The sequence below is a fragment of the Cupressus sempervirens genome, chromosome 5, assembly GCF_028749045.1.
Source record: "Cupressus sempervirens isolate cs-2001-9-10 chromosome 5, ASM2874904v1, whole genome shotgun sequence".
Taxonomy (NCBI): domain Eukaryota; kingdom Viridiplantae; phylum Streptophyta; class Pinopsida; order Cupressales; family Cupressaceae; genus Cupressus; species Cupressus sempervirens.
Window position 1 is genome coordinate 40,603,843 of NC_143122.1, and position 27,944 is coordinate 40,631,786.

General features: G+C 35.6%; 1 protein-coding gene across 2 annotated transcripts in view; it reads left to right on the forward strand.

The window, feature by feature from the left end:
- The window catches only part of QS (quinolinate synthase), a 49,558-nt gene extending 43,385 nt beyond the window's left edge, over positions 1-6,173 (forward strand). For both annotated transcript variants that reach the window (XM_089828526.1, XM_089828527.1), the window contains 3 exons: positions 341-838; positions 5,329-5,493; positions 5,621-6,173. In XM_089828526.1, the coding sequence (XP_089684652.1) occupies positions 341-838; positions 5,329-5,493; positions 5,621-5,680 (723 nt within the window). In that variant the 3' untranslated portion in view covers positions 5,681-6,173. The remainder of the gene's footprint in view (positions 1-340; positions 839-5,328; positions 5,494-5,620) is intronic.
- Positions 6,174-27,944: the final 21,771 nt, after the last annotated feature.

The following is a 27,944-nucleotide window of genomic DNA, read 5'->3' on the forward strand; positions in this document are numbered from 1 at the left end:
TTTTGTCAAAGCAATAGGTCAAAGTTTATAGCTACAAAATCTGCACTGTTCCAGAGTGGGTTGTTGTCAACACATGAGGACATTAAATCACAGTTTAGTTACATTATTGTAAAAAACAATTTATTTCCATAAGCAGATTATCAATTAAAAGATTGCTTCATGAAGTTTAGAGAAGTGTGAATGCTTGGGTATGAAAATCAATAATCTGGATCTGACTTGTACTATGTCGATATCATTTATTTGAGCTAGATTTTATATAGTTAACAAGAATGTTTGTAGCAGTGTACATTTATCAAATTTTATATTTTGGCTTGGCTTATCAATAGAAATTCTTTTGCAGGATGGCACATGCATTGTACATAATCTCTTTGGTGAAGATGTGGTATTGAGAATTCAAGAAGGTTATTGTGATGCTTTCCTCACCGCTCATTTTGAGGTTCCAGGTGAAATGTTTTCACTTGCCATGGAAGCAAAGAAGCGAGGAATGGGAGTTGTAGGTTCTACACAGAATATCTTGGATTTCATCACAAAGCATGTGCAAGAGGCAGTGAGTCGTGATATTGATGAACATCTTCAGTTCATATTAGGCACTGAATCTGGCATGGTGACAGCTATTGTGGCTGCAGTTCGTAACACACTGAAAGGGGTTAGAAGATCAAAAGTTGAGGTGGAAATTATCTTTCCTGTTGGATCTGATTCAATATCAAAGCCACAATCTTCCGGAAATTCTGAGTTGAGTGAATCTGAAAATTTAACAAAGCTTTCCATAGTTCCAGGAGTGTCATCTGGTGAAGGTTGTTCAATTCATGGTGGTTGTGCTTCATGCCCATATATGAAAGTAAGTATACCTATATCAACTTTACACTTCTATTTCCATGATATAGCGAGTTTATTTAAATCTTGTAACATCCTGGGTGCAATCTAAATACAAATATGTTTTTGAAGGCATTTAGAAAGGAAATAATTGGAAAGGACACAAGTCTACTTATTTCTTTACTTTTTGGCATTTGCACCTTTTTGATGATTAAGTTTAGCAAGGATCACTATATTCTGACAAGACTACAACCATAATATTAAGTTCTTTATCCATCCATTGTCTACTTTAAACCAATTTTTCTCTTTTAAGTATTTCTTTAATTGACTGAAAAATACATGAAAGATAGTCACCAAGGAAAAGGTCAACGTAGCCTTCAGGGGAATCATCAAGCAAGTAAATGGAATCTTTATAATTGCTTCTATGATTTACCATTTTCTGAGCGTTCTCATGCTCTTGCTTTTGAGAAGATCATTATAATGAATCGTACAGAGAAGATCATTATTATGTTGTGGTGTGCAATGTGATGATATTGAGAAGATCATTAATATGTTGTAGTGTGCAATGTGATGATAGTGAGAAGATCGTTATAATGCTTTTAAGAAGATCATTACAATGAATTATTATGCCTGTAATGTGATGATATTGCTACTCTTTCTAGATTTTTTAATTATCTATTATATAAAATAATGTCCTACAAATAATCATTTAGGGGCTAGTAAGGAAACACGACTGGGAGGGTAGAGGCCCATCCCATATTGGATGGACAAGAATTCCTGCCAGTTGTGGCCCAAGAGGTGTTCTATCTCTCCCTTGAACTTAGTTGCGGCAAATGTATCATGCATCCTATCACGTGTTCTTCTCCAATCCTTGTGATGGTTGGTTGTTTGAAGTGGAACTAAATAATATAAGCAATCATGTATGGGTTAGCAAGTGTTGGAAATGCAGTCATGGATGTCAAGCAGGTAAGATGACAATATTATAGACAAGCTTGTTGTTGATGTCAAGATTTTAAAGGTGTCACTGCTGTCTAGTGCTGAAAGTGGTCATTGATGTTGAAGTACTGAGAAAGATTGCTGAGAAAGGTTGTGAAGCAAGTAAAATAAAATAAAATCTATTCATTTCTTGAGGCAAAATGAAAATGGAAAAAATTATAGGGGGGATTTTTACAGAGGGAAAATTCTGGAGAAATTTGCAGAGATGTTTTTGAAGAACTTTTTGTTTGCAATGTGTAAATGAAGGATTTTGGTATTGTATAATGTATTAATTTCAAAAGATAATAAAGGATGCAGTTTAGCTTGTATGTTCTAAATGTCTCTGTTATCAGTGTTAACTTCTTGTATGTTGAGTTGGTGATCCTCTTCATGTATGTGCCAAGAATTGATAATGTGTGTATTCAATGAAATGAAACACACTCAGATCATGGTATCTTTATTTGGATGTTCTAGCATAACTTGTCTCTTTGTATGTAGAGGTTCATTGTACTTCTTTCACCATCATTGCATTATATGCCAAAAGCCTTTTGTGATTGTTCTGTATTTTGTAATCTCGGGCAGTATTCGTATGTCTTCTACCGAGGTTTCTTTTGTTCATTTTCTTTAGATATACGTTTTCTCATTTTTGTACTTTCTGGTTAAAATTACACAAAAATCTCAAATAATCCCATAATACGAGGGAGCCGCACCTCTCAAATGCAGAGAAAGATTGTGAAAGATCATTATTTAATCACAATCTCACCAACTGTTTGCACAATTGTCACTGCTCTTTGGGCAAATAGGGTTAATTGTAAAGGTGAATCTGTAGTGACAAATTTGTTTGCCAACACTTACTCACTTTGATATCGCTATTCTGAGCCTCCCACCTTGTACTCCTTTTGCTTCTGCTTTTTTCCTAAAGTTGTGTTTACATTAAGTGCTCCTTGCAACTGGTCAAATATAAATGAACACAAATTACATCAAGTCTAAGTTGCCGGTTCGGATTCCGGTACGGATGTGGGTTTGAGATTCGGGTTCGAAATTCATCTAAATTTTTTTGGGCTTGGGTTCGGATTTGTTTTGGGTTCATCCATACAAAAACATATGTTTTTTTAATAAATGTATATGTGTGTGTATATATGCAACAAAAAATAAATCCATACTTGAATCTGCTAATAGTAAAGGAACATCGCAAAATACACCACCAAATCTGTGTTTCAGTTCAATAGGGCATTAATTGCATCATTTAGCACGACATACAACTTGATACACTTGCTTGGTCACATGCACGGAACAAATTTCCATATCATGGGGACAGTGAGAATGAAAGGAATTGTCAAAAGATAAGTGCAGTTATCTAAATTTTTATTTTGTATTGGTTAGAGCATTTCTAACCAGGCTATATCAAAAAGGTGATGCAAATTTGAAGTCCCGGATTCAAACATATCATATCTTTATAAAGACATTCCTCTATAATCATCAATTTAGATGTCACCTATTGTCAATTTGGATTTCCTTTATAAGCAAGTTTTCATTTTCATACACAATGATATATAAACATTTTTTTGGTCTGTTAAGTGGTCACAATAGAGTTGAGAGGTCAAAAAACACTTTAAAAAGTTAAAAAAAAATGCTCTGAGACCAAATTCAGCTCAGGTCTAGACAGAAAATTCTTCAAAATTCACTGCAAATTCTGCCCAGGTTCCTCTTACAGAATTTGCAGCAAATTCGCAGCTCTGCAAGAGAATTTGGAGAGAATTTGACAAGGACCAGACTTTGTACAGAATTGAACCAGACTTTGAGTGTTGCTGGAGAGAATCTGGTAACTTAGCATCAAGTATATGGGAAATTGCATAGTATATGACATGTAATGTCAGCAGTAATTAACCATATGTATGATTAACATTATAGAGAGAGAGAGAGAGAGAGAGAGAGAGAGAGAGAGAGAGTCTTGTGCCATTAATTAAATTAGTAACTATGTTTTAAATTTTAACTGTTTATGGCATGACAGTGACTGTTAAATATTAACATAACTGATTCTATTACTGTTGGGATTTTACTTCTAAACTTTCAGTTTTATTTTGTTTAAAGTCACAGAACCAGTCTATACTTGTTCTATTCATGGAAGAAAGTGAAATTGTTAATAGATGTTACTTGAGTAAGGTGCTCTGATTTGGGTGGAGAATTTGCCCACGGTTTACGCTCATGGTATTGAAAACTATCATTGGTTTCTGGGTTTGGACTAGCCTATTTACTGGATACATTTGTTGGCGGTTTTAAAGAGGGGATAGGGACATTTCGAAAGCAGCCTCCCAATTAACTGTAAGGAAAGAGGGGTGCAAGTAGTGGTATGCTATCAGATTTTCACAGATGTCTTCTTGTTGCTCATGGGGTGCTTTGTAGCATGGCAATGGATGGTTAGGATGCTGCTGGTTTGTTTGCACAATGAAGAGTTGTTAGAGACATGTTTTGTGGGTGGATTAGCTCCCTGGTGTAGTTGGTTGGCAATTTTATTTAATAATACATTGAATGTGCTTTGGAGGCTGAGTTGCTCCTGAAAAGGTTTTCAGGATATATCTCATGTCGTGTGTTTTCTCTATTGTTCAGTTTTAGATCTATAACCTATTTTGCATTTCTTCTCTTATGAGATTAATGTAGAAGCTGTTCAGATACGAGCTTAGTTTCTTTTCATTTGGTATCATATCTTTGTTTGAAATTTTTGATATTATTGATGTTACAATCTATGATGGATTACCTCTTTTTCCAATCTTCAATCAATTGATGAACATTAGTCCATGTGGAGATCATAATAATTTTTATTTTTTTCTCTAATTACTAGTACCACTTTGGGTATCTGTAAGTAAATTTTGGCTACAGAAAAATTAAAATTTCTTGAGCGAAAAGCACAAAATTACATGTTTGTTACTGGAGTTCTTTTAGCTCCTGGCAACCTGATACTATCTCTGTATCTCTGTATCTGTGTAAATTGATGTGTTTTTTTTTGTTGGTATGTGCCGAAGCCTAGATTATTTATTATTATTTGTTGAGATTAATTATTTATATGTGTTAAGCTTGAGTAGACTCGAACCCAAAACCTCTCATATAAGAGGCTCACAATTTACCATTATGTTGTAGGCTCTTGCCTTTGTGTAAATTTATGTTGTTATACATTTACATGTTCCACCAATTATTTTTTGAAAGACTGGGACTTGGTCAATGATATACAACATTTTTGTTTCAGTTTTAGTGTTGATGTTGACAAAGACTCTCTGCTCTTGGTGGAGGCAAGGGTAGTTTTTAGGTCTTTTCTCTTCCGTAAAAGCATAGCAAATTTCAGTAAACCTAGAATTTTTTAAAAAAAATTCAAAGATAGGTTTTTTATTAGAATGCTGATGTGATGTGAAATATGATTGTTAATTGGTAGACTCCATTTAATCATGCAACCTGCTTTCGTTTTATTGATTATTTTAGAATATGATTTCCTTTGGTATAAAAGTTGTAGAACCTTCCTATATGAGTTATTGGGATGCGTTTTTGCAGATGAACTCCTTGGATTCTCTACTCAAGGTCTGCCACCTAGTTGACACAAGCAAAGCATTTATTTTGTCTGCTTATGAAGCTCAACGTTTTGATACAAGCATTCTATCTGGTCATTCTATTGCAGACCTTGGTTGTGAGCCCATTTTGCACATGAGGCAGTTTCAGGTAACCCTGAATGACCTACTACATTGATGCCGTTATTTTCCAATTTACATTAGTGGTGATAGTCCATGCTAGAGATATTTGTTTTCCATATCTTGTATTCTGAGTGGAGCAATTGGATTTTTTGCAGTCAAGTGGAAGGTTGCCAGATAAACTTGTTTATCAAGTACTCAAAAGACACAGTGAGTGAAGGAATACCTGTGGACAGTCTCTTGCTAAACTCATTTGTTACACGTTGCTGTATTTCAAGACATTTTTCCTTGCGAAGGTTCAACCTGGTCTCTGTGGTTGAAATGCATCTCTAAAAAATGATTCCTTCATAATAAAAACCAAGTTCTTATGGTTCTGAAGGGTACTTCAAGCTATTTTGGCTGCAGTAACTGATTACAAATCACTTTTACTACAGTGACGAAAATTAGTGGGGCTTTGAAATACATGGGCTTGATGGGTGACCATTTGCATTTTTCGAAAATGTCCAATGCAAAAGGGTTTTAGGAATATACATGGGATTCCGATATTCTTCTTTGTTCAACAACTTGGTCATCACAATGTATATTATATTTTTGACTAAGTACCATGTGGAGGGAAAGTTGGAGTTCAGACAGCTGCTGTTGAGAAATTTTGAGTTAGAATACTTCTCTGACCTATTTTTATGAATAGAACTGAAAAATTGAAAAACGTAAGGTGAATCGTGATACTCCAGTGCAGCTTACTTTTTTAAATTACTGTTCGAGTTCGTGAGTTGCTATTTGATTTTCATGATATAAGAGTGTTTTTAAGGAGTATCTTTCAATTTAGGGAAATTTAGCTTGAATCATTTCTACTAGTAGTTGGTTGGATGATCTATTTCTAGTTTCACCGTGCATTGGAACTTTGTTTAATTAAATTGCCAGACCAGATACTCAAGGCAAGCTGACGTATGTTTCAGTGATTCTCTAATCAATATTCCTTATGCACGAGTTATAAATGATTGGTATTTCTTTTCCTATCCTAGGTCTGCATATAGATGGTTTCTGTGCAGTCCTGAAAAAGTATATATTCATATGCGGGATTTTGCACTGGCCACGGTGTATAAGATTGGCTTCCTAGTCAAATCTACATCTTAGAAGTTCCTTATGCAGGGCATCCTTTGGGAGCTTGCAAAAAATTGCACGTGCCTAGTAGGGATCTTTTAAGTCTCAATTTCTTCTGTTTCTTAGGTCGGACTCAAATATTGCGTGTGGCCATAGGGTTCCACAACAAATTGGGATGGGCCAATGAACAGTGGGGCGGCTTGAAATTGGATCATATGATCAAATTTGACTTAATTTTTACTCTCCATGATGTGCGCGACTTGTCTTTTGGGTTGCTTATAAGCAATTTTCTTAGATATTCCAATAAATAACTCATGAACTTGGATATCCATCTCTGTATTGTTCCAATTATTAAAAACAATTATATATTTGTGACAGCTCTAGAGCTGCCATATACATCATATATTAGGAACACATTTTTTAAAGACTCCAAGTCAAGTTGTTATTTCAGATTTCATATATATATATATATAGTTCAAAGACATAACAAAATGCCAAATGACCACCAGATCAATATTTCAGTTCATAGAGAGACCTTGAATGGGCTGGCCTTCTGCACGCAGAGACCCTAAATGGGCATTCCCTCGCATTAATTTAGCTACCTCTCTGCCCAGGTTGGAGGGAGTGAAAGTGACAGATGATGTTGTTACCACCCTTGTTGATAGTTGGGCTCCCCTTGAGCTATCTGCCAACCCCACAAACTTTTGGGGTTATGATGACAAAGACCCTCGGCTAGCTTCGCTCTTGCAGCCTGAGGGCTTTATTTATTATTTTAATTTTTTTTTTATGATTAGTTGTCTTATCAGGTTGCGTATCGAGTGAATTCATGAGGTGATCTTGTATCCCACGACCCCTTTTATTGTGGATATGTATCTTTAATATTTAATTAATAGGAAATGTCTATTCATAAAAAAAAAATTTCAGTTAAAAAATAGTGATGTCAACATTAACAATCAGTTATCAAATATCATCACCATCTTGTTGTCACATTAGTAGCACAAATTGGTATCAATACTAGCAATGCCAACGTCAAGAGCAACATTAGTATCACTAGCTATCTCATGATCCTCATCATCAATCCAAGTGCATCAAAGTGGGCAATCAAATCTTCTATCTGTGCACACTGGTTTAACATTCCACATCCCAATGCTTTGCTTTTCCTTTTTTGTAGGCATTGTATTTGTGTGCAAAGAGTCTCAAGTTTGAATGAGTGAATGGAGGAGTATATGCTCCAATTCCTCTCAAATGATGATAAATAACAACCTATCAAGAATTTCAATTTCTAATTTGAAGTTAAGAGTTGAGTAAAAAAATTAAAAAATATAAATTCAATATTTGTCAACAAGGATTTAGAATTTAGAATCTTAACAGTTAAAACCTGTGAAATAAATTTTGTTGGCAAAAGCTTATAGGTGTGTGTTCATTTCTCCATGGAAGTAATACTATTTATGAGCATCAACAACGTTCTTGTCCTCAGGGGCCTCATGACCACTATCATCAGTGCATGCAAAATTCATGAATTCAACCTTCATCTAAGCCATATGTGATCAAGATGGAGTCTACAAAGGGTTTCCTTGTATTTGTGAGCAACTTCAAGATTTTTGTATGTGATAACTACATTAGCCCTCCTTGAGGACAGACTAAATATAGTACTTGGGCCTCAATGCAAAGGGGCAACCATTTTGTTCCATCTCCCAACCATGATTTTATGTAGTTCCTTAAAGAATGTTTCTTTAGAATCTTGCTATATATCATTATAATTTTTTAATATATTTAATCATGGAGTCTATGCCATCGTATACCTCACCCAAGCAATGCATATCCATGTCAGTGCATTGGATAATGCACAGTAAGGGTTTCTTAAATCTTAGGAGGTACTAAACACAATCCCACCAAGTCATTTAGTGTCATTGCCTTAATGGTGCTTGCCCTTGTACTACTAGATATGCTCCAATTAACATTGATTACCATTCCAAACAATGCTTCATTAACCATCACAAGGTATCTCAAAACATTAGTGTTGAAGACAAAATGAGTCTTAACAATTTACTTCAAATAAAAAAAATAAAAAATTAAAACCATATTTTAAATTAAAAACCACGATGTTTACTAAAGCTTGGAACATATATAAATTTTAAATAATTTAACTTACCCTCAAGAGCTCCAATATTGAGAATGGTCTAAATATGGCTTGGGTCATATGGTGGTTAATAAGGAACATTTAGATCTCTTGCACATCTTCATTTTTTCTTTCTTCTGATCCAATCATTTTTCTTGCCAATTTTTTGCAGCATTAGGTTGGGTGAGTAGACATCACAAGGTGTCCAAAAAATGTGTTTGAAGTGCTCCTTGACCAATAACCTAACAATCCTCCAACTTTTGGCATTGCCAATTATTATTTGAACAACATTTTGAGAGCCAACTTGCTTACTTTATTGAGTGAGAATGTTTGCAATGAATATATCACCCTTCACTTCCCATTTGCAATCCACAATTCTCAATACATTGTACTTCTCATGGACTTTGCAATAACATTGATCAAAGGGCTATTCCTTGCATCTTTCCATTCATTAGATATTATGGACACATTGTTTTGATTCATGAATCCTTGATGGGTTGCAAGTAATCCTCTACATGTTTCACCAGTTTTTCCAATAAAGAGCACATAATCTCATAACCCAAGCCATTGAACGCCTTTGACCGTCATTAATTGATCTCACAATTTTTTGCCAATACTATGAGTAAACAATATTGAATGCCAATCCATTTGTACAGATGCATCTCACTGTCTTATTTGACAATGTCCCTAGCCTCATTTTGAAATGACATTTCTAAGGGCCCTTTTGCTCTCTTATTTGTCAAAAGTTCTTGAGGAACACACAAGAATGTATGACCATGTGCGGGTTGTTCATTGGAACTAGAAATCGACATAAATGTTATTTTAGTTTTACTATTTTTGCACATGATGAGAATTTGCATTGCCAACTACTTCATCTTCTTGTTTTTTTTCTCTTGAATTTATTTCTCCACAATATGGTTTGCAAGAAGAGTTTTAGGTGTAGGCCGCCCTTCAACTCTTGGCTCTTGTGGACAAAACTTAATGCCTTATGAGAAATATAACACAATTGTGCTTCCACTCGATTCTAAGAGATAATATGTTCCTTTTGCAATGGTTGCAAATCGAAACATAACCTCCAAGTGATATTTGTGGAACCATTTCCACACATTTTCATGGTGGAGAGCCTCTATATGTTTTGAACTAGGAGTTCCCAATGCTTAAAGCACATGCCTTTCCATAAATGTATACACAAATTATAGTCACCAAAAAGAAAAAAAACAAAAAAATACAAGATAGTTCAATTCATTTGGTAAAAGAATGTAAAGAAAAATTTAAAAATAGACAAAACCATACCTCTTTTGTTGAGATATTCCTCTTGTTGTCTTTTGAGGAGTTCGTAACATTTTAAACCCCATAGGAAGAACTCACGAACAAGTTTAGAGAATGCAACAATCATCTTTCAACACTTCTTGAGCAATGACAAGCAAACATGAAAGTTAAGAAATGCAGGGACAAAGTTATATATTTCATTGAAAAATGCACAAATGACATATAAAACATCAAGTTTTGGCCTTTTTAGGAGTATCTTTTAGGGTTGGAAGGCTAAATAGGCCAAGTAAGACAATTCAAAAAATAAATTTTATCCTAAGTTAGCCCAGTTTCTATTGCTAGGTTACATATTCACTCCAAATTTGCTACAAATTTTGCCCAGGTTTTGTTATTGGATACAAATTCACTACAAATTTGGCTAGGGCTTTTGCTAATGAACTTTGTAATGATTTTGGCAAATTGTGGCAAACTTAGGAACAAATTAGACAAGACTTTGACTTTGGTAGAAATTGAACTTGATTTTAGTTCCACTAAAGACAAATCTAGTAACATAGTCTATAAATAAATATCAATGAAAAACACACACATTTTGAAGTTCATATGACATTACTCAAAAATATATACACATGTGTCTATGTGTTTAGACATACAAGAACATGTACACATGCACAAACATCGACATAAAATGCATGTGTACAAACTCACACATGCACATACACACATCCATGGCATGGACATACAAATACATTCATGCAAGCAATAAATATAATAAAAGCTAATATTTTAAGCATAGTTAATTTATATTACTATACATTGCCATTTTGTTTAAAATAAGTGTTATGTGCCCATCTTTAGAATATATATGACAAAAATTGAATTACTTATTTTAGTTCTATTATAAATATAGCTATAAATATATGCACCTCAATGATAATCTCTCTCCTAATTCAATTGGTCAAACCTAGTTGGTAAGGGTGATGATACATTCCTTGATTATGTCATTAATAGAGTTGAAACCCTCAAAGCTACTAGTTTTGACCGCTCACTTGGTTTTGACAAACATGACCATGAATTCCAATACATCTGTGAATGATATCAAGCTATATAAATATTTACTCCCGATAAGGGAAAAAATCTTAATATTTGATATGCTAGCTTTAATAATTCATGAATTCCTTTATTTCTATCTTTTCTATGTTTTCACTTATGTTTTATTTTATTATGGTTAAGTTCTACTAATTAAGCTATGAATAAAAAAAATAAAAATTCAAAAGGGCTTCACCCTTCTATAGAAATTAGAAGCGACAAAACTGAATAGGTCAATTGTTTGACATGACACATTAATAATGAACAACATCATGGAGCACAATATAAATAAAGAATGAGGAAATTTGTTAAGACCACCAAAAAAAATAGCAAATCCATTACCTCAAGATGACTTTGAGGAAAATCTCTCTAGGAAACTCTTGAAGTCCTACTAACCTCCTTATTGTTTGGATACAAATTCTCTAACATAATTCTCTTTTTGAGGAGCGACAATTGAATTTAGAGAGAGGCCCCATTAATACTTCTCATCCCCAAATTCATTATTAGAGGCTGTTAGTTATATTTGCCCTCCCACCAAAACTGAAAGATTTGAATTCAAACATAGTTAATGTTCAAATATTTGAATATTTAAATATTAGGACACAAAAAAATACATTTTAAGACCTTGGGTTATATTTGTTTCCTAAGTTTCCAAGTGACCACATGTTTCAAAAATTCTAGCAGGCCCACATCCTTCCATCCGTTCGATGCAAAAGAATCAGCGAACATCGCTTTCTCGCCATCAAAAATTGCATGAACTTTATTTTATGTGAAAAAGAAACAACGTGCCATGTATCCAAGGTGGGCCATCCTTTCTTTGCATCTGGTGGAGTTGTTAAATGAGGTACAAATGGCGAGTTCTGATTTGTGCTTGGTATTGTGCGCTAGTTTCTTAGTATGTTTTTGTCCACCATTAGATCAAGGGTGATCGAAAATTGTCGCTATCTCACTATGAGAAAATGTACAATTAATTTCCTTAGCCAGATAATGACAGTGCGACGAATGGAAATGTGGGTCCTATTTCCTTTGTGGGCCACAAGCGAGGTGGACAAGGTGTCAAGTGAGTTGGCATAAGGCAGTGTTCCCATTGGATGAGGTACTGACAAGGTTTAATCATCTTCAGAGCCATAAGATGAAATATGATCCATGGTTGTCGCTATGTCACTTTGCAAAGATGCATGGACTTTATTTCATGCGACATAACAATAGACGAACACGTGTCCTAGTGGGCGCAGTTAGAAGGTAACAACAATAGTTAAGTCATGGTTAAGTTGCGGTTTCATGGAATAGTTACGGTTAAAGTTAATAAGGTGGTGTGGTTAAGGTGGTGTGGTTAAGGTGGTGAGGCGGTCAAACTCATGAAGACCTTGTGGGATGGCAAAAAGAAATAACACCATTGGCCCATGTGGCTGATTTTGAGGGCTAACTCTAGTTGACTTGCTGACTTATCCGATTTGGCATGTTGATAATGAAGAAAGATAGTCTTTTGATGGAAAATCTGAGCTTCTCGGTCGTTTTCAACCACTTTCATCATTATCTATGCCTGATAAATGCAAAGGACATATCCATCTACCCGGTCAGAATGTTAATGGCCACCATTTCTATCACTTTCAGGGTTTCTTCTAGTCAGGGTTTGATGATTTTCATGCCTCTAGACATGTACTAGGATCAAATTTTCTCCAGATTTGCATGTTTGTTCTCTGCAATCTTAATTGTAGTGGTTGTACCTGGCTTCCTTCTAACGCTATCTTAGTTGAACTTAAAAGAAAGTTTTGTTACTCTTCTAAAGGGTTGATCTTTCTCTAATTTTCTAGTATTGTATTATATACTTTGCTACCGTAATTTCCTGTGCCTTTGAGCCATTGTAATTCTTTGTTGTATCTCTTTTAGCCATTAACACACTATGCAATACTTCCTTGACTTTGGTTAATGTTTTGTCTTTATTCTGCAACTATATGATTGTATCTATTTTGACATTTGAATGGTATTGGGTGAACTCTTTTCCTTATATAATTCTTCTATTGTCTGATCTACATGTGGTTGTTGGATTAAGCAAGTTTGAACCTATATTCTTTGAGGTTATAATTGGTTAACTATGCTTTTATAGGTAGAGACAAGATTAAACACTTTATTTTGGTGCATCACCTCCATAGGATAGATTAGGTTAGTTTTCTATACATGTTTTCTCCCCTTCTCTCCAAGTGTAGTATATGTGCACCCTGATAGCAAGGGAAGCCGGCCTTCTCTGTAGACTCAACCTCATTGTTCAAGTCCCACAACTTGGAGGTTGTTTCCATGTTTCACAAGGTTTCCTTTAGGTAAAAAATTAAAGCAAGGGTGCAAACTTTTGTGACAATAGTTTTTGGCAAGTCTGGTGGGACATTCAAATCAAAAGATCTCAATTTCGCTGGTGTTAAAGAAGAATTTCAAGTTGATGCTAAGGATATAGTGTTGCTCTTAGTGTTTCAGGCCTTGAAGAGACTCATTTTCAAGTACTTGGTGATTCCATCTCTAAATTTTGGTTTCTAGACCAAAGTTGCTGTGATTCATGCCCAAAGCTCACACAAGGGCATCTTCTAGAGGTAATTTCCAATATATTGAACTTTCATTTTGAAACCCTAGAAGAAAGAGAAATAGATTATCCCTATCACCAGTTAGGAGTGTAGCAGTAACTCATACACCTACAAGATCTCTTTCCACTCCTCTTGTTGATAGATCACAACCTAGGGTGCCATCCTTCCATTTGAATAGGTCATTATTTCATATGGCTTAGCCTGGAGCACATGCTTTTGCCACCTTCAATGGTGGAAGTCCTCTTCTTTCAGCCCAAAGACATGATATACTAGTATCAACCCTTAAAGATTTTACTGGTGAGACCTTTATTTATCCTATAGAGCACATTCAAGAAATATCTAATGTTTGCAATATCCATAGGATAATTGAAGATGATGTAGTAGTTAGACTTCTAGTGTCATCCTTGAAAGGAAAAATATTACAATGGTATAGAGGGTTGCCTCATAACTCTATAGCAGATTGGAATGGGTTAGGAGTATCCCTATGCAAACATTTTGAAGATTAAATTGACTATCTTTCACTTTTAGAGAATCTAACATCCATAAAGAGAGCACCCCATGAATACATGACTGATTTTAACTATAGATTCCAAAAAACATGGGATAGAATACCAACCCTAGTGAAGCCTACCCCCGGTAATGCCTTCTTCCATTATCTAAGAGCCCTAAACAATGATATTGCTACTACACTCCAAACCATGGGAGGGGATACATTACCTAATGCTTATGAGATTGCAATAAGGGCATACAAAATTCTGATATAAGGAGGTAAGCTAGCTCCAAGGCCTCCTATGCCCTTCTTTATTGATATACCAAACCATCAACTAGTAGTAGCCCCTATCGCCACATTTTCCACATCACAACCCCTTTCTCTAGTCCCTCAGGCTTCCACATCATCTAGTGAGCTAGGAGAGTTGAAGGACCTAATGCCAGATATTGGGAATAAGTTGCAGATTCAAGATAAGAAGTTGGAGGATAGCTTCTCTGTTATTCAAAAGGAGAGCAACAAAGTGGTGATCTTGGAGAGGCAAAAAGCTCAAGGTAATAAGGCTCCTCAATTGCAATATCAAACTCCTTTGAATGGTAGGCCCCTAAATCATAATCAAAAGAATGCTTCTTTTGATCAGAATAGGAAAAATGGTCATCCTTCTACTTCAAATGCAAATCAAAGTAGGGCCTTAGTCCCTCAAAATAATATGGCTCAAGATCAAGATTTTTATCCCTCCTGCATTTACTCCTATGCCTATTTTATGTGTCAAAAGGTTGAATCCTATTTAGCTTTGACCACTCAAGAACCCGCAATAGGGAAATCATACAATATAAGCCAATGCAATGATGACTCGTATTTGAAAAAATAAGGTGATTATTCCTTCATGAATCATCAAGTAGAAGAGCATTGTCATGTGAATCAAGATTCCATTGCTCACAATACTAGGAGCACGAGAAGAGCCATTCATGATGCTACCCCTCCTCCTCCTAATCATGCCTCAACATCAAATGTAATACCTCATGTATAATCAGTAAATGATCAATCAAATGTTCCTCAACAACAAAGGAAAAATAATAGCAAAAGAGATGTGAATGACCCCCTACTTATTCCATCGCAGCCTCCTACACATGTAGCTCCCAAGGTTTCTACCAAAGCACCTAATGCATTATTCAGTGTGGTAGAATAGATGAAGAAAAAAATTGTGAACATTTTCATGTGGGATGTTGTTGCTAGTATACCCATGCAAAAGAAGTTGATGTAGCAAGAATTGGAGAGCATTGAACCAAAGGATCTACCACCTAGCATGGAGAGTGCCACAAGTCTTGTACAACCAAAAAAGGAAGGAGAAACAAGTAAGAAAATCATACCTCCTCCCTATTATGTTTCCCTGATTATAGGGGACAAGCTAGTCCACAATTGCATGATTGATTTAAGGGCTAGTAGTTGAGTGATGCCTAAATGTGTTGATAATGTCCTAGGAATGAAATATGAGCCCATTTTTAGGGATGTATTGCAGTTGGATGGTAGTACTGTAAAAAATATAGGGGTCCTTAGGAATGTTGAAATGGCCCTACATGTATTGCCAGGTTGTACTGTGGTTCAAGATATATTAGTCGCTGAAGTTAAACCACACTTTTCCATATGTATCTCAAGAGATTTCATTGCCCAAATAGGTGGTTACATATCCTATGATTGGTCATACAATTTTTTTAGAACAAGATATGGAACTAAGGTTTCAATCAGAGCAGAGCCCTTAGCCCTCAACCATATTGAGCCCTACACTCCTAATCTCATCAATATGAATTGCACTATCTTAGAGATAGATGAAAATGACGTAGTGCAAGAGCTTGCCACTTCTTTGATAGGGACACCTAATTTCCTCTTGGATGAGTGGGATAATGCATACCTATTTGATCCTATATTAGAAATCCTAGAGACAGATCTTGGTACTTATTGCATACTTGAAAATGATACTCTTGTCCCTTAATTTATGAAGAACAAGGAGGATGCAAGTGGGATATGGAGTATGCACTTTGATGGATCAAGAAACAAAAATGGATCAGGGGCTGGTGTGATGTTGGTTTCTCCTGCACTAGAAAGATACTACTTCTCATTTAGGCTTCAATTTAGTTGTACTAATAACATGATAGGGTATGAGACATTGATTCAAGGTCTCCTACTTTCTCAAAAAAGAGGAATTCAAGCCTTAAATGCATATGAAGATAGTAAGTTGATTGTCTATCAGGTGAGAAATTAGAATGTCACCAAGAATAGTTTGCTCAAGTCTTATAAACATAGAGTATGGGATTTTCTTGAAGGTTTCAATACATTTAATATTAAAAGCATCCCTAGGAAAGAGAATAGACATGTTGATAGACTTGAAGCAATGGGTGCATCTTATGATGTGCCAAGGAGCTTGGAAGATGAGAAGAAGCAATAGATTAGAGTAGTGGTTAGGCCTGCTATTCCTGATAATAATGTTAATTGGTAAGTGTTTGAATCTGATGCACAAATTGTGAGTTTCTTATAGAATGAAGTAGAGTTCTCATACAAAATTAAGTCAAGGTTACATGACTAGTATGGGGATTAGATCATTAATCTTAGTTCCAACAAGTTGCCTAAGGTTTTGATTACCTTAGAAAGTTCTTTCACTCCTGATGATTGAACAAGAGATAGAGGCATGAACCTTGCTGCAAATAAAGATGATCACATACTAGTCATTGTTACTAATGGAAGAACTGTAAACATGAGAAATGCGTGTATTGAAATTGAACAAAAAAATTTCATTTATTTATGTCAAGAATTTAGTGATGTGTTTGCATGGACATATGATGATCTAAAGGATTTTAATCGAAGTCTATTTCAACATACCATAGATTTAAATGATAATGTCAAACCAGTAAAACAAAAGCAAAGGCTAGTGAATCCTAAAATTGAACCCTTGATGAGAAAGGAGCTATCTAAGTTGATTGAGGCTATTATTATCTTTCTTATCAAGCATTACTCTTGGGTAGCAAACCTTGTCCCTGTTAGGAAGAAGAGTGGAGAAATCAAATTATGTGTAGACTTTAGGGCCCTTAACCAAACCTCTCCTAAGGATCATCATCCCCTTCCTTCCATGGAAAAAATCCTATCTAGGGTTAGTGGTTTAGAAAGCTTTTCATTCTTAGATGGATTTTCAGGCTACAATCAAGTGTTAGTCAAAGAGGTTAATAGATACAATATTGCATTTAGCACAAAGTGGGGCACCTATGATTATAGTAAGATACCATTTGGGCTAACAAATGCAAGTGCCACTTTCCAAAAGGAAATGGAGATGGCCTTCAAGAACATGATATAAAAATTCATGTTGGTCTATCTTGATGACATTACAATATACTCAAAGAATGTGATAGGTCGTTTGGACCATCTAAGAAAAGTGTTTATCAAATGTAGAGTATGGAGTGTCACTAAATCCAAGCACGTGTGTCTTTGCCACTAACCAAGGAAAGCTATTAGGACACATTATATCCAAGGATTGTCTAAATATTGATCCAGAGAGAACAAATGCAATACTCTCTCTCTCTCTCTCTCTCTCTCTCTCTCTCTCTCTCTCTCTCTCTCTCTAACCACAAGAAAGGGCTAGAAAGTTTCCTTGATAGGGTAAATTTTGTGAGGAGATTCATTCCTAATTAAGCTACCCTGGTGAAACCTCTTACAACTATGCTAAATAAGAATATGGTATTTTCATGGACCAAGGAAGGGAAATCATGTTTTGAAGAGATCAAAGAAGTCATAGCCTCAACTTCTACTCTCATCAATTCAAATTTTGAAAGAGATTTCATGCTTTACACCTTAGGAGGTGAGTCAAGTATTTCTACTATTTCAACTCAGTTGAATGATAAGAATGAGGAACAAACCATTTCCTTCTTTAGTGAAGGGCTTAAGGGATATGATATAAGTATAGTTATGTGGAGAAGCAAGCTCTTGCAGTCATAAGATATTTGAAGAAATTCGGACATCTTCTATCCCACAATAGGATCCATTTTCTAGTACCTCATGCAAGTGTGAAGGACTTCTTTTTGAGCAAGGATATTAATGAGAAAAGAGCAAGGTGGATCACTAAAGTGATGGAGTATGACATGGACATCTAGATCACCAAGTTGATAAGAGGGAAAGTACTATATGAGGGAGTTTCCTTGGTGTTGATAGAACAAACAGAGGTAAGAGATGAGAATCCAAGGAGTTGGATAAATGACATGATGACCTTCTTATTAGGAAATGGATATCCTCAAGGATTGGATAGAGCTAGAAGAAGATAGTTTAGATTCCAGTCAATTCCTTATGCCATAGTTGATGGTATTATTTTTAGGAAGGACTTCAATGGAGCTTTCCTAAGATGTATTGATGCAGATCAAGCTGATAGAATGATTAAGGAGCTTCATGATGGTCATGATGGTGGTCACTTTTCAGCAAGAACCACTGACATGAAGATAATGAGGGAAAGTTATTATTGGCCATTCTTGTTCCATGATTGTCATAGGTATGTTAGGAAGTGTAAAAAATGTGCCTTCTTTTGAGGTAAGTAAAGACTTGCAACCCTTCCACTTCATCCTATTCAAGTGGATTAACCTTTTGCTCAATGAGGATTAGATTTCATAGGTCCTATTAACCCTCCTTCTAGCTCTAGCCATAAATGGATTCTAGCTACTACAGATTATTTCACTAGGTGGACATAGGAAATTGCATTAAAGGATGCTACTAAGAATTCAATTGTTGAGTTCTTAGATGGAGTCATCACAAGGTTTGGTACTCCTTCCACTACAATTTCAAAATATGCAAAATCATTTGTAGGAGCTCAAATATGTTCATGGATAGTAGATCATGGCATTTATTTGAGTACACCTTCGAACTACTACCCTCAAGGTAATGGATTAGTTTAATCATCCAATAAAAATATGATCAAAATATGATCAAAATAATAAAAAGAACCATAGAGGATAATTAGATGTGTTGGCATTAGAAGTTGAGAACAACCCTTAGGGGCTGATAGAATAACACTTTCCTATCTCATTGGAGTTCCCTTCCCTAGAATTATCTCATCAATTAGAGCTAATTAAAGATGATGCTATGGCAATAAGAATAGTAGAATTGATGGAGTTAGAAGAGAAGATAAACCAAGCTATGTAGACCTTGGAAACACATCAACAACAGATGAAAAGGTCCTTTGACAAGAAGGCTAAGGTCAAAAATTTCAAGGAAGGTGATCTTGTGTTGAAATGAGATGTAGACAAAGAAAAACTAGGGAGACATTCAAAATTTAATGCAATATGGAGTGGTCCCTATGTGATAATAAATTGCAACCATTAAATTTTTTCTAGTTAAGCAAACCTAATGGTGAAATCTTACCTATTCTAGTGAATGGAATGTATCTTAAGCCTTGTTTCTAATGAAAATGAATTTCTCATATATATAGCTAGAGTAGTTTCCTTCCAGTTCTTTCCTATTTTCCAAGAAGTGCAGGGTGCACATGCTATTGTTCCTCTAGAGTGACAATTTTGAATAGTTGTGTAGAGACATAATTTCCTGAGTTGTAGTTATAGGGAGTCATAGTTCTTTAGTGTTTCTAGTTTTAAAGAGAATATTTTCATGTTTTTCATGAGTCCATACGCCAATGGATGCTAAAGGTCATTGGTTGTATACATATTAGGCTTGCATCCCCCCTGAGTCACCAGAATTGTTAGTTATATTTGCCCTCTTGCCAAAACTGAAAGATTTGAACTCAAACATAGTTAACATTCAAATATTTGAATATTCAAATATTAGGGCATGCAAAATAATACATTTTAAGACCTTGGGTTATATTTATTTCCCAATTTTCCAAGTGGACACATGTTTTAAAAATTCTGGCAGGCCCACATCGTTCCATCCATCCGATCCAAAAGAATCAATGAATGTCACTTTGTCGCCATCATAAATTGCATGAACTTTATTTCATGCAACAAAATGACATTGTGACACATATCCAAGGTGAGCCTTCCTTTCTTTGTAGTTGGTGGAGTTGTCAGACGAGGCATAGCTAGCAGGTTCTGATTCATGCTTGCTATCGTGGGCTATTTTTTTAGTATATTTTTGTCCACCATCAGATCAAGGGTGATCGATGGTTGTCACTATCTTGCTATGAGAAAATGTATGTTCACTCTCCTTACCGAGATAACAATAGTGTGATGTGTGCACATGTCGGGGTCCTATTTTCCTTGTGGGCCACAGGTGAGGTGGACAAGGTGTCAGGTGAGTTGGCATAAGGAAATGTTCCCATTGGATGAGGTACTAACAAGGTTTAATCCAATTCAGAGCCATCATATGCAATATGATCCATGGTTCTTGCTATGTCACTTTGGAAAGATGCATGGACTTTATTTCATGCGACATAGTGACAGATGGACACGTGTCCTGACGAGCCCAGTTAGAAGGTAACAACAATAATTAAGTTGCGGTTAAGTTGTGGTTTTATGGAATAGTTATGGTTAAAGTTTAAAACCTGCCATGGTTAAGGTGGTGAGGTAGTCAAATTCATGAAGGCCTTGTAGGGAGGTGAAAAGAAATAACACCATTTTCCCATGTGGTGGATTCAGAGGTTTGACTCTAGTTGACTTGTTGACTTATCTAATTTGGCATGTCGATAATGAAGAAAGACAATCTTTTGATGACAAATACGATCTTCTAGGTTATTCACAACCACTTTCATCATTCTCTATGCCTGATAAATGCAAAGGACATTCCCTTCATCCCTTGGTTATCCATCTACCCGATTAGAATGTTAATGGCCACCATTTCTGTCACTTTCAGGGTTTCTTCTAGTCAAGGTTTGATGATTTTAATGCCTCTGGACATGTACCATGATCGAATTTTCTCTAGATTTGCATGTTCATTCTCTACAGTCTTAATTGTAGTGGTTGTACCTAGCTTCCTTCTGACATTATCACAGTTATGCTTTAACTATAAAAGAAAGTTTTGTTGCTCTTCCAAAGGGTTGATCTTTATTTGATTTTCTAGTATTTTATTATATACTTTGCTACTATAATTTCCTATGCCTTTGAGCCATTTTAATTCTTTGTTGTATCTCTTTCAGTCATTAACACACCGTGCAATACTTCCTTGCCTCTAGTTAATGTTTTGCCTATATTCTAAAACTATATGATTGTATCTATTTTGACATTTGAATGGTATTGGGTGAACTCTTTTCCTTATAGAATTCTTCTATTGTCTGATCTACATGTGGTTGTTGGATTAAGCAAGTTTGAACCTGCATTCTTTGAGGTTATAACTAGTTAACTATGCATTTATAGGTAGAGACAAGATTAAATACTCTATTTTGGTGCATCACCTCCATAGGATAGATTAGATTAATGTTCTATGCATGCTTTCTCCCCTTTTTCTCTCCAAGTGTAGTTTAGGCGCACCTTGATAGCAAAGGAAGCTAGCCTTCTCTGGAGACTCAACCTCATTGTTCAAGTTCCACAATTTGGAGGTTGTTTCCATGTTTCACAATGTTTCCTTTAAGTAAAGACTTTACGAAAGGGTGCAAACTTTTGTGATAAAAAAGGCTAACTTGGAAAATGAATATTGAGACCTGAGTGAATGGTTGTGGATAGAAACCTCACTTAAACTCTTTGTACCAAACATATTTTTTATACTAATATTCTCCCAACCTTTCTTAATAAGATGAAATCTATTCTTTTAGAAATAAGAGTGACATCATCTTTATCAATATTGTTTGTATGACGACTAACAATATCCTTTGGACATGCTAAATATGTCACATTTGAATTCAAGGAAGAGAGGACTATTATTTTTATTAAAGTAAAAGTATGTTTTAAAGGAATCTAATGTTAGTAGTTGACATTGACAAAAGGAGATTGATTGGCTAAGAGGTGTAGCCAAATATGATCGAAGTCAATGAGAGGTTGTCATTGGTGACAACTCAATGATAGAAGAAAGAACAATGATTAATGAGACATGACATACTATTGGTGACACTTAGTCACAACCAATGTGTTAAGGAGAAGTAATGAAAAAGCTATTAGGAATGAGGTCTTTGTTGGCATTAGACAAGTTGCTGAGATGTTGTATTGATGACTAGTTTTGTCATTAATGAAAAATACAAGCTTTACATATCATAGGTTGATTATTAGTTCAGTGAGGTTAGTTGGTAACAATATTATGTATGTGTTAGTCACACTCTATAATTTTTTCTTCCTTTTTAATGGTTTTCCTCTAATTGAAAAAGAAAGTCTAACTAACTTGTCATAGACATGGACCCCTTCCCTAATTGTTGGTCTCGTGTGATCTTCTTGAATTTGTTGCAAAGTTATGATCTTCCTTAAATCTCTAATCCCATAATAATGTGTTAAGTGTTACTGATTCCACAACATACATATACTCCACCTAACCCAAACCTTTGAGGCTCTTATACCAATTTGATAGGGACACTCTAGGGTTTTCACTTCTCTAGATTTCTTGGTCACTTTCCTTATCTTAGACTATCTAATATTCTCCTAAGATATTGACCTTCCTCTAAATAAGTGTGGTGAATTCCATGTCTAGTCTCCCTGGAGTTCCCAATCAATTCAAGAGAGTGTTCACCTCTAGCTTGCAAATTCATCCTTCCAAAACTACCACTCAATTCCAATGTGAGAAGACTTCAAACTCCCCCTAGAAACATTGGAAACAATCAAAAATTTATTGGTCTAAATAACTATTCTTTACTAATTTCTTGGTTTACCCCTACTAGCCCTTTGGGTCACAATTAGCCCTTCTAACTAGGTTTTTGGAATCTAATTCAAAAATTTTCCAAACAATCCTGTGATCAAATCATAACTCCAACTACTCATTTGGATGAACTAAAGGATTTTGTAGGTCTTGGATCTCTAACCATTCGTACATTTCTAAACCCAAAATTAGGTGGTTTATAAGGGAAATTGATGTAGGAGCATCCTTGGGTTATTGGCAATCTTGCATCCCCAAAAAGATATTTTCTTTTTTTATGCTTTCCAGTTATCCATCTAACAATTTTAGTTGGTAAACACTTGTTTTTTCTTTCCAAATTCTATGAGCTTGGCTTCTTATTGTGGACATATCATGGATCATTATCCTATGTTTGGAGAATTTAATGTTATACTTTATGGGTGTTATGCTTCATCTTCTTGGGTGTTGATTTCCAATGTTGTTCTTCATATGATGTATGGTATTTGGTTTAGCAAGGTTCTATATTTAAGAGTTATCTTATACACTCTTGTATCTAGATGGATGGATAATGTGTGGACCTATATTTAAAGCAGCTAAAGATATTATAATGTATTATGTATTTGGTCATTAATTCATTAAGGGTCAACCCTTTATTGTATAACACATTTCCTATTATTGGAGATTGTGAGCTCTAAGATGACCTATGTGTCTTGATGGCCATATATGTAATGTAAATGAGTCTTGTAAAGTAGTGTGATCAGTATAGAAAGAAGAAAGCTCAAGAGTTAGGAGTTTGGTTTGTAATCTGGAGTGTATTGGTTGTAACTAGGGTGGCCTTACAACTTGACATGTATGAGGTTAATTTGATTTAATTCAATATCCATGGTGAATAGAAGAGTTTGTTTTCAATTATATCTTGTTTACTTCTATTTTGTTATTTTCTGGGGGCTTGGTCATTTCCTTTGGGAATACATCTTCCTTGTAGTATGTTAGTGCTTATAACTTTCCTCGAGTTCTATTATGTTTTTAGTCCAGAGTTTTTTCCTATCTCGAAGTTGAACTTGAAGTATTAGTTTACCTCAACTTCAAGTTTAGGTTTGCCTTAGTCTTCATGTGTCTAGTCTGATCTCTTTCCTCGAGTTGGTCTTAGTTTAAGTTGAAGTCAAAGTTGAAACCCAGTCACCCAATTCTTCAACTTCAACTTCAGTGTCAATGTTGCACACTAACGAAAGTTTTCTGCAGGTTTTAAATCTTCGAACTAAATCAAGGTGGGTCCCAACGCAGCATTTCCCAGACACACAAAGTTATGAATGAAAAGATTTAAGGCAGTACGTGTTTGGTTATGGCAAGATTTGGTTGAAGGATAAAATTGTCATGTCATGATCACCTAACATAGCAACATACGTGCGGATTTGATATAGTATTTAAAACAAAGCACACGCGACATCTTTTCAAATCCATGCCACATGAGTGGGTAATTAGTGCACTTACTTGCCAAATCTATTCTTGCGATCTTTCGCACAAATCTTTCCTTAAATGCATTCATTTTAGCCCTTTTCTGCTCATTCCATTTTCATTGAAGAAATTCCTAGTATTGTCAGGTAAGAAGGGCAAGTAGCAAGCTTTGTCTTTGTTAAATGGTAAGTATATCTTCATCCCCCTTTGCATTTCAAATTGTGGTTGCTTTGTTTTGGGGCATTTCAAGTCATATATTGTAAAGCCTGTCTTTATTAGTAGTCATGACGCTTTTTCGCCCAAAATTGCCTAAGCTAGAGAAGCCTTCTTTGCTCATTTCTTTGCCTAAAATTCGTGACACATTCATGGTAAATAAAAGTTTATCTGAGTTAATTGAATGAGCCAAGAATGCCCAGTCAAGCCCCATTTATCAGAGGTTAGTCAATAGTGGATTATTAGAAGCCGCTGCTTTTCCCACTACTATCACATATCCAGAACTTATCCTTGAATGTGCAAACCATTATGACCCTGTTTCTGGATATATCAAAAAAGCCTCAGAGGAAGTGATTGTTAGAATCAATAGAACCAGTGTTCATTTGGCCTTTAGGATTCCCCATAAGGAACCTTATGAGCCATGGACATTTGAAGAAGCTGAGCACCTATATGCTGAAAAAAAAATAGCTATGATAACAAGATAGCTCAGTCTTGGCTCTTGAAACCAGCAGAGGGAGGCTCTAGACTGCCTAAGTCATTGACTATCAAACATTTTATAAAAGAAATTGCAGATATGGTTCTTCTGTTGAATAGGATCAAAGGAAATGAGCATGCATTCCACTAGGAATCTTGGATGTACTTTTTCATACAGAAGATTGTTGAAGGGGTTAAATTCATTAATTGGTTTGATCTTATAGCAAAAAACTTGCATAGGGGTTTAATGGCTGTTAACAACTGTGGCCCATTTTTCTTATCTCCTTATCTAATTTACATCCTAGTTGCATCGAAAGAATGGGACTATCTTCCACATGCACCTTGGGGTAATGATATACCCATTTACCAATATTACGGTGATCTTTAAGAAGCCACAATATGCAAAGAGTTCAAGAGGGTCAATGATGTCTTTCTAGGAAAATTGGTATTTGAACTCCGAGGTCGGGAGAATGATAGGATGATAGAAGAAGCTATGTAGGTTGTGCAAATCTATGGTTTCTATTACATTCAATTTCCCAGATTTACATATATCAAAGTGGGTGGTTTTTCTGGTGAACCTTTAAAGCTGCCATGTTATTGTTTAGATTCTATAGTGTTATCTGAGATGTGTAGGAAATTTGTTTCAGTGATTGAGTCCTTTCAAATTTCAAAAAGATCATCTTCGGCATTCTTCCCAATTGAGATTGGACACTATAGATGTCCTAGTCTGAAAGAAGCCATATTGTTAGCAAAATCATTAACCCGCTTATGCTTGGAACCTTTCATTTCCTGGTTAGATTTTGACTACACCGGCTTTATCAGAAACCATGTTAAGGATGCGGTATCCCTGATCCACTCTCCACAATTAGAGAATTTTTGGGCAAACTGCCTCAATGAACTTGAGGTAAGGTAAAGATCGTGGTCTCGCTTAACCATTAAATAGATTACTATGTTTAACGTGGAGTTGGATACTTATGGGATAAAAGATGATGATTCTGAAGAAATGCTGGATCAGTTTTACATCGATCAGATTGAATGCATGCCCATTCTCAAAATTGATTGGGAAAAGAAGGAAGAAAATGATGTCTATTCCCATACCAAGGATGTAATAGCTACAACTGCCAAGTGGATAAAGTTAAAGGCCATGGCTACTCCAGATATTTCTGGGAAATTTTCAAAAAGAAAAGATAAAAGGACTGCTAGGAAGCAAACTAATCAAGGTGTTCCTAATTTTGTTGCAAGTCAAGCTGAAGTTGAAGTTGAAGCAATTCCTGAAACACTTCAACTTCAAGTTCAAGAAGAAACTCCAAAAGGAAGGAGAGTAACCCACTCAAGCACGAAGAAGGCATCAACCTTCAAAAGCAAGAACACCATAAGCATAGACTTGGAGACAAAAGAAGACTTACCTATGGTAGATAATGTACGTGAATCCCAAAATTTGCAAATGGCTATCGAGAACCAAGAAAGTAATCTCTCCTTAGTTAAATTTTCCCCTGCTACTATGAAAGATCAAGCTATGCCTAAATGACTAGAGACATCAATGGAGAAGAAAAGGAGCATAGTCCCAATATCTATGCCTATTAATGATCTGGTCAGTAAGTGCCTTGGTAAGGCACCTAAAGTAAAAAAGGCAAGGACCGAAGCAAGAATCAATTTTGACAAAAGTTCAGGTCGATGGGCAGCAGAAATAGCTATACCATTAGATGGAAGCTCTCATGATTCCATAGTGCCTCAAGACTTCCAAATAAAAAAGGTTGATTTGGGAAAAGGGAACCGTGAAGTAGATATGGAATTCTTTGAAGTTTCTAATAAAAAGATCGCGCACAGGGTATGGAAATGTGGGAAAGATAAGCAAGAAATGAAGGAAACAATAAAAAATATGGTGCAGTACAGTAACGCTATCTTGCACCCTGAAGCAAAGCCAATCTGTGAGATGTCAACCCTTATCAATGTATCCTCTGTGAGCAATCAGTAATCATTGGAGAATCTACATAAGTGCAAAGTAGTAGCTAAAGTAGCAGGTGAATGGGGTCAGGATGTACTACATGATACCATGAAGCATATAAGTCACTTAGATCATGCTTCAAAGGAAATATCAAACATTACCAAAAAGGTGGAATCAAGTAATGAATGATATGAAAAAGAAAAGAACAACTGGGCAAAATTGGTGATGTGGTTGGAAGACGTGCAAGAACTTGGCCTACAAAAATTCCAGGCCGAATGTCCTATAACTGGTCTAGATGAAAAGGCCCTGTACGTCATCAAATATTGCATTGAATGGAGAAATGAGGCACTCACATAAGGAGTAACTAAAATTAAAGAAATGTTGCAAGAGCTTAGGGTCATACACCAAATCATTCAAAATGATCTTAAGTGGTTTGCCAAATAGTTCATGGGAAAAGAAGATGACTCTGTTGCCCAATCAGATGAAATAATCAAAGACGTTCGAAAGAAGTTTCAGGAGTGGCAAGACAATAAGGCACCAGCTAAGTAGGACTTTTCCAATGTGGCGCATACAGAGGCTATGTTAATCATTAATTTGAAACATTTTGAAATGCATGAGGAAAAGGTGGCCAAATTGAAGAAGATGAAAGAAATATGGAAGCAAAGGTTTGCCTACATCGGATTGCCACATCAATCTATTATCTTAGCCTTTTCAACTACCTATGAAACATGGAAGGCGACGAAAGGAGTGGCAACAGGGAATAGCGCTATCTGATCAAGATAGGCGGTTACACTTAATCGCTTAGTTTCTTTTTCTTTTTAGTTTCATGTTTCTTGCATTTTAGTTATCAGTTACTTTGGAAAAAGACAATCACATCCTGGTGGGGTAATTTTGGCAATGGTGCAGCCCCATGCCTATATATATGTAATAATTAGTATGTAGAAGGGGTTAGAATTCTCTAGCAGATCGATAGACAAAACTATTTTTGTTTATGATTTTCAAGTTAGAAGTAACATTTCAGAATTTTTGC